This window comes from Gloeophyllum trabeum (genome assembly GCF_000344685.1).
Source record: "Gloeophyllum trabeum ATCC 11539 unplaced genomic scaffold GLOTRscaffold_00015, whole genome shotgun sequence".
Classification (NCBI taxonomy): Eukaryota; Fungi; Basidiomycota; class Agaricomycetes; order Gloeophyllales; family Gloeophyllaceae; genus Gloeophyllum; species Gloeophyllum trabeum.
The window spans coordinates 431,486-443,092 of NW_006920424.1; the positions used below are offsets into that span (position 1 = coordinate 431,486).

The following is an 11,607-nucleotide window of genomic DNA, read 5'->3' on the forward strand; positions in this document are numbered from 1 at the left end:
TAGCATCAGAGCTATAAATATGGACCAAGGTCGATATACTGCGCACAATCTTTGGCGGTTGTAGGTACAATCGACGCGACGGTCGCCGGACAGGCGTCGGTAGCGGGAATACCATGTTTAGCTACTACCTGTATATATTGGGACATTATGTAATTGCTGGCTTGCGCCTTATATGGAGTGAGTGTCGGCCCGGGGGATATTCTATGCAGCGCAAGATTGTCGATACGATTGACCATTCCAGCATCGGACATGTAACCTAGCTTTCCATGGGATAGATACAGATAGGCAAACTCATATGTCTATTCAATTTCTGGCTAGGCTGGCAGTCCAATTTCTGGCTAGGAAGGGATAAGTGTACATTCCATGAGCTATCTGACATCGAGCTACTCCAGCAGTCTTGCATACTGGATAGATTCATGCAGCTTACTTATCTATATGCCTATCCGTGGGTTAGATAAAGAGCAGCAAACGCAGTGAGTGCGTACGAGAGCCATCTACCTTGCCCCAGTCCAGGTCACGGTATCTGCAAGTTCTGTGGCTAACAATAGCCACAAACCGAGTCAAACGATGACTCGTCTCAAGTCGGTTTACTCAACATATTCATGCCGTCCTGTTCAGCGAAGCCCTCTATAGCACTACTTCACTCGTACAGGCAACTCTTTTTCTGACGCAGCGCCAGCTGCCTGTGTGTAGTGGGCCGGCTTGAACCTTCAATTTTGAAGTCCTCGTCAAAAGGTGGCAGCATTCCATCATGCTCTGCACTCTCCCGCCAGAGCTCTTCCTTCGCGTTCTTTCTCATCTCTATGTCACGGACATCAGCAACTTAGTCATCTGCTCCCATGAGGTCTACGCACTAATAACTAGCAATGAGGACTCTGTTTACCGCCAAGTAGCCATTGACTGTGGACTTGTATCTCTCGATGCCACCCTGGACAGTGCACTACTCGAGCCGGCCAGTATCGGTGCATGGATGGATTATGTCACGGGATGGAAAGAGTTCTGTATGTTTCCTATATTCTCTCGCTTGCCGGTCATGCCTGACAATGGAAGAGGTCGTCGGAAGTTGCTTGTCCAGAGTAGGTGGAACGGGAGAGACAAGTTGTACCAGCCGCATCCGGCTGGGAAGGGCAAGATCTGTGTCGGTGCGTTGAATGGCCCTGGGGACTTCGTCAGCTCGTTCGTAGTGGACGAGAAGCATAGGACGGTGATAAGCTGTGATCGTCACGGGGGTATAACCGTCACCGCCATCGAGACAGACCGCGTATTATGGCGCCTTCCTGGAGTATGCATCCCTGTTCTTACAATGGTGACTGTCTTGCTAATTCTAACCGCGTCAGACTAACGCTGCGGGCTATGGCGACTGTCAGTTCTCGGATGGGTTCCTCACCTTCCTGTCTTCGAACCCGCGTTGTATTGAGGTTTGGCGGCGGTCCGGGGACTCTCAGAGCACGTTTAGTGGAGATGACGCGGTGAAGACTCCTGTTCTGGACCCATCCGCTGCTCCTTCTCATGAGCAACTCGACAATTCTATATCTGCAAGTGCGCTGGCTGTCTACTCGGAAAAACCACCGTCTGCCCGGTTCGCCCATATACTGGGAGACTGGCGAGTCAGGGGCCACTTTTGTGCTCATGCTTTATTAGAGATGCCGAGGCACCACCATATCTCATCCTATTGCTTGTCATACCCGCTGCTTGCGGCGGCATCCTATGACCATGTTTCGGTATTCGATGTCCGGAATGGCAGGACCTTGGGTGGTATCTTCTTCGCAGATCAGGTCGTAGGTCTGACCTTCAGCCATGGGCACCTGGGCATCTCGACTACGCGGGACATCAGCATTATACCACTCCCTGACCTAATGTCATCAGGGACCTCATGGGCATGCCTTGACTATCCTGTAATGACGACGTCAACCCGTCGTACCAATTTACTAAGCCAGGTTATCCTCGCAAGAGCGTTCGAGCAGCGTGGACAATATGCAGGGATGCTGGTCAAGGATGCTGCGGAATGTCCACCTGGAATAGGTACCTCCTTGACTGTACTGCTTGAAGGAGGGAAGATCGTGCATAAACTCAACCTGGAGTATAGGAGGACGCGGGGGCTGTGGTTTTCATTCAATACCCCTCCTCGACTAGGCAGGTGAACACTCATTCAGTCCTCAGACATATCTAATGGCATTGGGTAGTTTGTCTCTCTCCTGATGGACATCATGCAGTAGCGCGTTCCGATAACAAATTGCTCTTCATCCGGGAATTCTCAAGATGGATCGGAGGGAAAGTGCCACATAGCTCTCTAAGGATTCTTGAAATGATGGACACCGTAGCTGACGTCTCATGGACGTCAGAGTGCATTCTCATCACGACCGTTAGTCCTTTGCATTATCGTATGCCTTGATCATGCATTTCGTTAACTGGACTTACATCAGATCGAAGGTGGTATCCATATGGCGCCTGCACGACAGCAAACAGCCAGCAGCAATTTGGAGGATGAGTGGATTCCACATGCAGCCCATCTCCATCAGTTTCAGATCTTCCAGCCTTTACGTAGTAGTCGGATAGCCGTGACAGCGACCGGGATATGGTTTCTACATCAAGCCAGCGCTGTTGAGGCTATGAGCAGCCTTCATACCAGTGATGACGCATACGAAGAAGACAGTGACGGGGGTATAGGTGAGTAACGGCGCTGTGACGGCCTGGACCTCATTGCTAACAATTTGACATTCAGGCGAGAAGAATGTCTCGAACATCTGCTTTTTCGAGTTCTCGGCTGGTCTGTTATGAACATCTTTAAAGGGACAACTATCTCGCGACAGGCCGTTGTAAGGCCCAATATCTATTATCTATACTCAGGACTGCTGTTTGCAAGAGATTAGGCACCGCGAAGAAAACGCGATGAATGTGATGGTTCGAACCGTCGGGTAATTCCCGGGTTACCAGTAGTGCTATTCTCCGAGGCAGGGCAGGGGCTTGCACTAATTCTATCCTCTTCATGCAGATGACAACATATGGTATGTCGGCAGCTCAGATCGGAAAATGAGTTGAGGCCGCACTCTACTTCCGGTCATCCGAGACGCCTACTCAATGTGTCGTAGTAAGCGAAGGCCTTCTGCTATTGGTAACAGCTCCTCCAACAACCAAGGATGCTCCCAACCCAGAGTAATCGCTGATATGGGTCCGAATCCTTGACTTCGGAACTGGCCGCATCCGTGCGTCGTCTCTCCTAACAATATCCCTGTTCTTCTCACAGCAGCTTAGTGACCCGCCCTTTCGTGCACCCGCTAGTCAAAATGAAGGCGAAGACAGTTGGAGTGCATTCATTGGTGCTGTGAAGCCTAGCGGCCCGTCAAGCTCACGGAGCCTGCCTGGTGACCACTTGCCGGGACGCTACACGGTGCTGTCCTCCTTTGTGCCAGCGTGATATAAGCGTCTTATCCTAGACAAGGCTCGCATTGTGAGACTGTTGGGTTGTCTTACGTTCTTGTCTGGTCCCTTTCCGATCCTTAGCTTCTCCGGGTTTCAATGTTAGGTGACTTATGAGATCTGCCTGGGAAGCTCTCCGAGCTGTGACAGAAGTCACCTAGGTACGTTGCTCGCTCTTTCGACGCACCCATCACAGAGATGCCTGTCGTCGTAAATACCAGTATTCAGTGCAGCTAGCACAGCGTATAATGGTAACCAATCGTAGTTGTGTATGATCGCCGCATAGTATGCTGACGAATGTGAGCCCGTAGATGCACATGATCCACCATTGGACTTGTATGTGTGTTTGCTGATGGACGGCGGAACCACTGCTTATCGTATTCCGGGACAAGCACCGCTACCATGGATGCCCCGGAATGGGTTAGTACATACTGGGAACGACATACTGCGAAAGCAGTGTGACCTGATTGATCTTACTATGGCCATCGTAGTTGCGTCATTCGTATCAATTCAATAGGCCAGCCTGCTTCGGTCGCTTGCAGGCCTTTGCATTTGGTAGTTTGTAGGGAGTGTGCCGCGGTAGAAGACTCGGATCCGTGACCATGTCTGTCTGTCGGGATCTAACTTATTGCCAGTGCGTACAGGTGACTTCGGGAGAAGGCTATTGTTCACGTTCTTACGAAGCGGATGACATTCAATGGTAGCCAATGCAAGTTGCTGTAATGGCTCACTGCCACCGACTCCGATCATCTTCTCCATCACGACTTTCTTCCCAAGTCTACGCAAGGGGCGCCAGTAGTCAGCTCCCGATTCGGAATATGGTGGCTTACCTTCTCAGAACGAAAAGGCAATCCTTCGCCGAGGTACTGATCAATCAACCTGTCACCAATTGCCAGAGATGGGTCGAGTACCTTTCTCTATCCCCCCCCCCCCCCGGCCGGAAACTTGCCTATCTGACAAGCGCCAGAGCAGCGAGAACTTCGGTCTGTGATACGTTCATGTAGGACGACCTGGGCAACGTTCGGGACCCTGCACGTTGCTCGATGTGCAGCCGGAACTTCAGCCTGAAAGAGGCATGATCTGCTCCCAGGGATCGAGGACTCGTACTCCCATGTAGGCGATCATCCGCTGACGCTCTTTGTGGAACGGTGCGCTGTATCGGGTCATTCAATGAGTCATCGGATGTAGAGCGATACGTTGGTCACTCGTGTCACCAAGTTACCTCTTCGTCCGTGGTCCTGTGATCAAGCTCGTCTAATTAAAGGTGAAAGATACGTACCGCATCCCCAATCTCAGAGTCATTGGGCAGCTTGCGGATATATAGCCCATTGGCATCTACAATCACTCCCTAGCCCCACCCCCCACTCGAGCAACTAAGTTATCATGTCTTCCGCATCAACCCCCCTAGACGCCGCGCCGCTCAATGCTCTCGTTGACGTGATTTCCTCTGCACTCAAGGACATCGTCACTGAGTATTCAAAGATCGGCAGCACGGTACCCACCCTCGACGAGACTCGCTTGGGACCTTTCGATAACACGGAGCAATACAACCTTCGCCTCAATAGAGCGGTACAGATAGTAGAGGGAGCCTGCGCCCAGCTTTGCGCTACGGTCGCCAGGCCGTCACATTACTTGACTAATGTGCGTCCATATTGTTGTGCCTGTAGGCTCATTGCAACGGTGATAACTCGAAACTCTAGAAAGCTTACTGTGTAAGCAGCCCGTGCCATAGAGAATTCGCCGAGACTGATAGCTGTCACAGTTCTATGAGTGCTCTTGCCTAGAGGTTGCTTTCAGCGCAAGGATATCTGACATCCTGCTGGATAAGCCGAATGGTATGCACGTCTCAGAGCTGTCGAAGGCCTCCGGTGTCGAAGTCGGAAAGCTCGGAAGAGTCTTGCGACTCCTCGCAACGCAGCACTGCTATCGTGAGGGTACGTTAGCCTGCCATACTACTGGGCGCACAGTCTTTGATCCTTTCCCAGTCGAGCCCGATGTCTTTGCTAATAATCGTCTGAGCATGAAGTTGCTCTCGAATGATCCCATCGGAAACTTCATCGGTCATATGTAGGCCGCATATTGATACCCCGCTTACCGCAGTATCTGACTTTGTCGAAGAACCGACGAGTGTATGAAGGGTGGATCTCACTTATGGACGGCCCTCTCAGATCCGGAATGGGGTACCTCGTACGAGGTAGAGAACACTGCATTCAAGAAAGCGATGGGTCTGTCAATCTTTAACTGGTATAACGAAGATGTGAGTAGACTTTGCCACCTATATACTACACCCATGACGCTATATGATGTGATTTAGCCTCGGGGGAAATCTGTCCATGAGGTGAGAATCGCTATTGGTTCTGGAGAGGCACCATAGCTGAATGGCATCACAGCGATTCAACCAGGGGATGATCGGTTTAGGAGAATTTAATGGTAGAGGCCTTCTGGCGAAAGGTATATATGACTCAATATACATCCTGCTCGGTAGTTAACGGAGTCCGATAGCGTATCCTTGGGAGACTTTGCCTGAAGATACAGTCCTATGCGACGTCGGCGGAGGCAACGGTCATGCTTCGTTAATAGTATTGAAGTCCTTCCCGCACGTTAAAGCTATCATTCAAGATCAAGAGCATGTGGTGTCCACCGGGAAGGCGGTAAGTACCTTATTTCGAAATCATTTATGAGGATGTTCCTTACCCAAAAGCAGCTGTGGAGTCGTGAATGCCCTGGTGCTCTGGAGAAAGACAGAGTGGCATTTGTGCCCATTGATTTCTTCCGGGACACGCCAGTGCGTGACTGCGACATATACTACGTGAGCGTAGTGGCATTTTCGCGCTAGTTGTTTTTCTAACCACTGCTTGATGAAGGCCCGACATGTACTGTGCGTCAGCCATTTATCCAGTGTCACTCGTGATCTAAATTCGGTTGGGTTTAGACATGACTGGCCAGACGCAGAATGCGTAAAGATCCTTGCCAATATTCGGAAGGCTATGAAACCATCCAGCAGAGTATTAATACGTACGTCGGTACTTTCCATAAGCTGCCTTTTACTAAACGTGGGCCTTCTGTAGATGAATACATTTATCAAAACGTGTCCCCCACTCGGACTCAGGCCTATACACTAGATAAGGTGATACCAGACCTTCTCACATGAGACATATCATTAACCACGTATTCAGGCTCCCGAACCACTGCTTCCTAACTTCGGAGCTGGCAGGTTTAAGGTCTATACCCAGGACATAAACATGATGGCGTTGATGAATGCGAAGGAACGGTCGCCAGAAATGTTTATTGAACTTGGGTAGGATGATTTTCATCCTGCTGGAAACTATCTCTGACGTTCTCGTTAATTGGCAGAGAACAAGTGGGCCTGAAGTTCGTCAAGTTCCACAACTCTGGGGAGACCGGCCTCGTAGAGTTCGCTCTTGCCTGATCATGAAATGGGTGAAATTATTTCGTACGATTTCTATCAAAGCCCGACTCATTACATGTATTACTTGGGAACACTCAACTCTCCCTGTAGTTAGCTTCGAGAACGATGTATTGCTTCACCAGCAAATGATCTGATGTACAATATACCTCTGAATCAATGATATATACCGCAGTATTAGTAGATGTATGAGGGGTAACATGACACCTATTGCATACCACCTTTCATGTGTTTCGCCTCTCCTGCTGATATTGCACAAAGTGTTCCTTCTCGTATGCATGTCAGGTGCAGCAGGATAGTCAAGGTTACCATTTAATTATTAGTTATCTCTGAATTGTCCGCAGCAATGCAGGTGCCACATCGGTGCCACGGACGCGGCCCGGCTGCAGTCCGAGTCGTCTCATGTTCCTCAACCTGGTTGCAATCGTAGCTCTGCTTTGGCTGGCGATTCATGGACTACATAAAATCTTTCGGAGTCGCAGAAGAGACGTCCTTCCGCTTCCCACTTCCAGCGACCGTCCATCTCGCGTGTCTACGACGGCCTTTTCCTTATTCCTGCAGCCTGTCTACTTGAGAATCGAAAGCACTGGGCTCAATGCGAGGCTAGAGACACTCGCGACATACCTTTCCGATCGGAAAAATGTAAATGTTAGACGGTTGGTCAAGAGGGTTTACGACGTCGGCGCTGTTCTGGGAGTTTTTGGCCTCGCCCTGGCTTTGGCTGCACTCACCTATGCCACCGGCGAGACGCTCTTCTCTGTACTCGCTCCTGCGAACGGAACGAGTCCAACGTTTAACAACTTGACTAAGCGATCTTCGTCGGACTCTGCATTCGCTGAAGGGACGACTCCTCAGGCGAGCTCGTATAGCCGTGTGATAAACCCCATTGTGAGTGTGCCCAACAGGCCTATCCGTGGAAGTGATGTGATAAGGTGCGTTTATACGAGACGTGGCTTGTCCCATCACTTTCATGCTGTTTGACCGCGTCTTCACTCGGTCAATCCAGCTAGGTTCTGATGACTGCTCCTGCTGCCTATCTCGAACACAGATCCCTGGCGTCACCGTGCCCCTCAGCCACCTCTCCATTCTCCTTGTGGCCCTGTTCTGGAATCAGATAGTTCACGAAGCCGGACATGCCATCGCAGCTACTATGTGAGTCTCTTATAGGCGACCAAGTAGGATAGTGCTCGGCACACCTCCCCCATCTGGATGTTTATATACTAACGGTGATGGGCACGAGTTAGTGAGACAGTAGACGTTCTGTCCGTCGGCGCATCGCTCTACGTCGTGCTACCCTCCGCATTTGTCAAATTGTCGTCCTCGAATATGGAATTGCTGTCTCCTCGCCCGCGCCTAAGAATAATCGCCGCAGGGGCCTTCCACAACCTGCTCACGTGGTTTCTGCTCACCATGCTAGTATCGTCTGGATTGGGAAGAACTCTTTGGACCCTGGTAGGGTACAGAGACGTGTCGACCTATGCGGTAGGCGTAACTGGTGTGGAAGATGTGAGTGATTATGAGGCTCCCTCGTATAGTCTGAATGGGATGCATAAAGTATGTCTGGGCATTAGGGATCTGACCTTGGTGAATATATTGCACCAGGCGCTCTGATCACCAAACTAGACGATGTGTCCCTGGGATCGTCGAATTCAGTTGACGTATGGACAGCCTACCTCGCGGGGACTGTGGAGCACCGCTCAACCGGCTGGTGCATCAGCGAGGACTGGTATCTAGGTGAGCAAAGTCCTGGTTTTACTATCCCCAGTTCTTAATTATGCTGCTTTAGCGCGGCCTACTGCTTGCTGCGAGGGAAGCGCAGATGCATCAAAAGCGGCCTCCCAATTGGCCTGCTTTCGGCCGTCAGATGGCTCGACAGTAGGCAGGTGTCTCGATCCACTATCTATCATGGTCCAAGAACCTGCATCCCAGCGCCGCTGTGCTGTGTCCTCCGATTGCGACTCACATGCGACCTGCATCACGCCCGACAAGGACGAGACTTTACTGCGGCTCACCTTTATACCCGAGCCTTTCAAAAGCGGGGAAAAGGACGCCACTCAAATGCTCCTGTGGCGGGGCCCTCGCGTTGAAGTACTCGAGCAGGGTGCGTGATGCCAGCCGCGGTATCCTGAGATCCCGTCACTCACCGTGCCGGTAGTGCGTGTCGGAACTCTGATGCCTGGCCGGTTCTACCTGCCTGTCGGTGTGCCCGGATTGGTCGGGGTATGCATCGAGTGTGTGCATATCGTTAACAGGATGAGAGCAGACAAGCCTGACGTGTACCTCAGATATCTCGCGACCGTAGCTTTGTCGCTATATTTCTTCAATCTATTGCCCCTGCCTTACCTTGACGGAGCGCAACTCGTAGACGCCCTCCTTGACTACGGAGACGCTTGGTCCGTCACAAGGCACGCATACCATTCAAGTGGGCGAGATATCGAATTGGAGGCCATGGAAGGGGGAACATCAGCACGTGTTCTGCGGAGAGACCAGGGGTATCGGACTACTAAGTCCCGGTGGAAAATTCGCATAGCGAGGGCAGTTCGGGTGTATGTGATGGGGTTGTCGGGTCTGTACGTCACGCTGGGGATAGTGGAATGGATGGTTCAAAGATGACGATCACTGCACCATCATACACGCCCCTCCCAAACTCTCGACCAGCGTCTTGCTGCATTCGCCGGCGCCTCAGACATATCGCTCAGGCCAAGCAAGAAAGCTTTGAAAAGCTTGCATAGAAAGCAAAGAGCTTAGACGCCTAGAGCATAACATACAATCACCTGCCCGAGTGACCCTCAAGAGTACATAACCCAGTCCCGCCGCCGAACTGTTTACTTCTTCTTGGGCTTCTTTTGGACGTCAACCACCTCGAGTGCTAGGAAGGGTAACGTGTCAGTACACAGCGCTTCAAGATGCCATTGGAATGGCAACCCACTTGGCGGTAAGCTCTGTCTGAGCTTGTCGGCCTTGTCCGGGTCGTCCAAGGAGAGCGTGTAGAGATATCTTGAGCACCGGACCTTGAACTTGGTCTGCGGCTTGGCCCCCGGTGTGCGGGGGGCAATCTTCTTTATCCGTGCAGCTGGGAAACCGATTTAAACATAAGACCTAAGAGGTGAACGCGATGTAGTGTGACTCACCAACCGCGTCCTTTCGGCGCGCGATCTCAATGAACTGCTTGATGTCACGGATTTCCTTGGGCTACAGCACCGACAACGCATAGTTAGCAGCTGCATTCCGCATTGCAAGAGTCGTAGTACTCGCCATTTTGTCTTGAGGGAGGCCTTGGGACTGGGATTTGGAGGTGATGTCCGTATATGGTTGTGGATGAAGCACGAGATGCTGCTGTACAGTTCTTCGGCAATCGCCGCAATGCCACAATCTTGCCACAATCCACCACCATCGTTTTCAAAGACGCCTGCTGTCCGTTGCCCCAATCTTGGAATGTAGAGTTCTTATTGCTTGCTGTGACGTTCCCAATCGATGGTATCTATGTCCGGAATGGAATAAGTGTCGGGTCGTAAGATTGACCTGTTTCTCAATCGTTAAACTCCCAGTTTGAAAGGCAAATTCCGACTCGCTATCTGGGGATCATATGCATCAGTGGTCCTGGACCTGTTCACTGTTGCAGAGGTGCGCAGAGGTCATGACCGTCACTGAATGTACATACAGAAACCTACGGCGGGGTCCAAGCTTTAAAAAATAGGACCATTATACCCCTCTTACACCCGGCTATACGCGTCTCGTCCGTACGAGTTCTGCGGCTGAGAGCAAGGGTACAGCCTCGCATTATATTGTACGTCGTCGGAAGCGTGGGGGGGAGACACAACTTCCGATCTCATCTTGCCGTGCACCCACTCTGCGACTTCCTCGTCGTCCAGGTAGTTCGATACACCATCGATACAGCCATCTGAAGAAGTCCACCAGACTCGTAACTGTGCCTATTAGTACAGAGCTCAATTAGCCAAAGGATCAACGCGCCGATGACTATGAGTACCCGGGCCATTTCTAGGGTCTTCTTGCAGGCACTTCCGGCCAAGTGGGGATCAGCGTTCTTTGTCGAGTTTTACTGTCGGCTATGCAATTCTGCAAGATGGTATTGGCTTGTCCGTGGAACAGGTTATAGAGGGTGAACACCCCGGACAAGATCGAGAAACCAAGATGGCTATAGAACAGGGTGCCATACGCCGACACAAAAGAGCGGTTTCTTGCGATTGCGCCGAAGGACCTATATGCCGCGAGATGATTCTGTAAGTCGCAGTCCTTGACCGGTTTGGTTCATGGACTGACTCAAAGATAGACCCTACCGCGAGGACGATATATAGTATCGTCGGGAAGACCAAGGCAAGTTTGTCCCGAGTGTTGCTCTACGCAGTCTCAGCCACCCGTTCACACTGAGTAATCATATATTATGGGCACTCACTCGGATGCGTCAGTTCGTGAACACCGACGCCTCCCAGTACACTTCCGGCCATGAGTCAGAACACGGACATGCACAGGACCGAAGCGCACTGGCAGACAGCAGCAGAATTTGCGAGAACCAACCATGCATGCTTCAATTATTCTGATATACTGATCTTCAGGTTAAAGTGAGAGCTTGGACGTAAAGCAACTAGAAAATGTACAAAGGACGAAGGAGAGGCCAGCCTACGGACACTCGATATCGGAAGGCTACCGTATATGCTAAGCGGCGTCCATTGGTGTAGAAGGTAGTATCGGTCTGCAGCCCGTGAAACCAGCATTGCTCGACAGCTGTCCGCCATTCAGGCGTC

The 11,607-nt window shown here is 51.2% G+C and overlaps 4 protein-coding genes across 4 annotated transcripts; 3 read left to right on the top strand and 1 right to left on the bottom strand.

Annotated features, from left to right (window-relative positions):
* Positions 1-1,033: 1,033 nt before the first annotated feature.
* GLOTRDRAFT_132911 (uncharacterized protein) lies at positions 1,034-1,711 on the top strand (the record flags this gene model as incomplete). Its single annotated transcript, XM_007871810.1, has 3 exons — positions 1,034-1,282; positions 1,338-1,579; positions 1,642-1,711. 3 exons carry the CDS (start codon positions 1,034-1,036, stop codon positions 1,709-1,711), a joined length of 561 nt encoding a protein of 186 aa, XP_007870001.1.
* Positions 1,712-4,800: 3,089 nt separating this feature from the next.
* On the top strand, positions 4,801-7,012 carry GLOTRDRAFT_140953 (S-adenosyl-L-methionine-dependent methyltransferase; the record flags this gene model as incomplete). Its single annotated transcript, XM_007871811.1, has 14 exons — positions 4,801-5,058; positions 5,118-5,129; positions 5,180-5,351; positions 5,403-5,484; positions 5,536-5,674; positions 5,732-5,755; positions 5,808-5,868; positions 5,920-6,068; positions 6,122-6,226; positions 6,282-6,295; positions 6,350-6,432; positions 6,486-6,544; positions 6,594-6,715; positions 6,772-7,012. The coding sequence occupies 14 exons, from the start codon at positions 4,801-4,803 to the stop codon at positions 6,845-6,847; spliced, it is 1,356 nt and encodes a 451-aa protein (XP_007870002.1). The 3' UTR covers positions 6,848-7,012.
* Positions 7,013-7,246: 234 nt separating this feature from the next.
* GLOTRDRAFT_140954 (uncharacterized protein) lies at positions 7,247-9,383 on the top strand (the record flags this gene model as incomplete). Its single annotated transcript, XM_007871812.1, has 7 exons — positions 7,247-7,732; positions 7,893-7,996; positions 8,089-8,350; positions 8,416-8,578; positions 8,631-8,945; positions 9,000-9,077; positions 9,130-9,383. The coding sequence occupies 7 exons, from the start codon at positions 7,247-7,249 to the stop codon at positions 9,144-9,146; spliced, it is 1,425 nt and encodes a 474-aa protein (XP_007870003.1). The 3' UTR covers positions 9,147-9,383.
* On the bottom strand, positions 9,361-10,135 carry GLOTRDRAFT_81138 (ribosomal protein L38e). The gene is made up of 4 exons (XM_007871813.1): positions 10,100-10,135; positions 9,976-10,036; positions 9,774-9,917; positions 9,361-9,713 (listed from the first exon to the last, which is right to left on the bottom strand). Exons 1-4 carry the CDS (start codon positions 10,100-10,102, stop codon positions 9,670-9,672), a joined length of 252 nt encoding a protein of 83 aa, XP_007870004.1. The 5' UTR covers positions 10,103-10,135; the 3' UTR covers positions 9,361-9,669.
* Between the last annotated feature and the right edge of the window lie 1,472 nt (positions 10,136-11,607).

Bases quoted from the DNA above. Each gene is read 5' to 3' on its own strand.
- GLOTRDRAFT_81138 (XM_007871813.1), bottom strand. The intron at 9,918-9,975 runs GTGAGTCACACT...TCGGTTTCCCAG, and splicing joins GCGCCGAAAGGACGCGGTTG to CTGCACGGATAAAGAAGATT. The intron at 9,714-9,773 runs GTGGGTTGCCAT...TACCCTTCCTAG, and splicing joins CAGACAGAGCTTACCGCCAA to CACTCGAGGTGGTTGACGTC.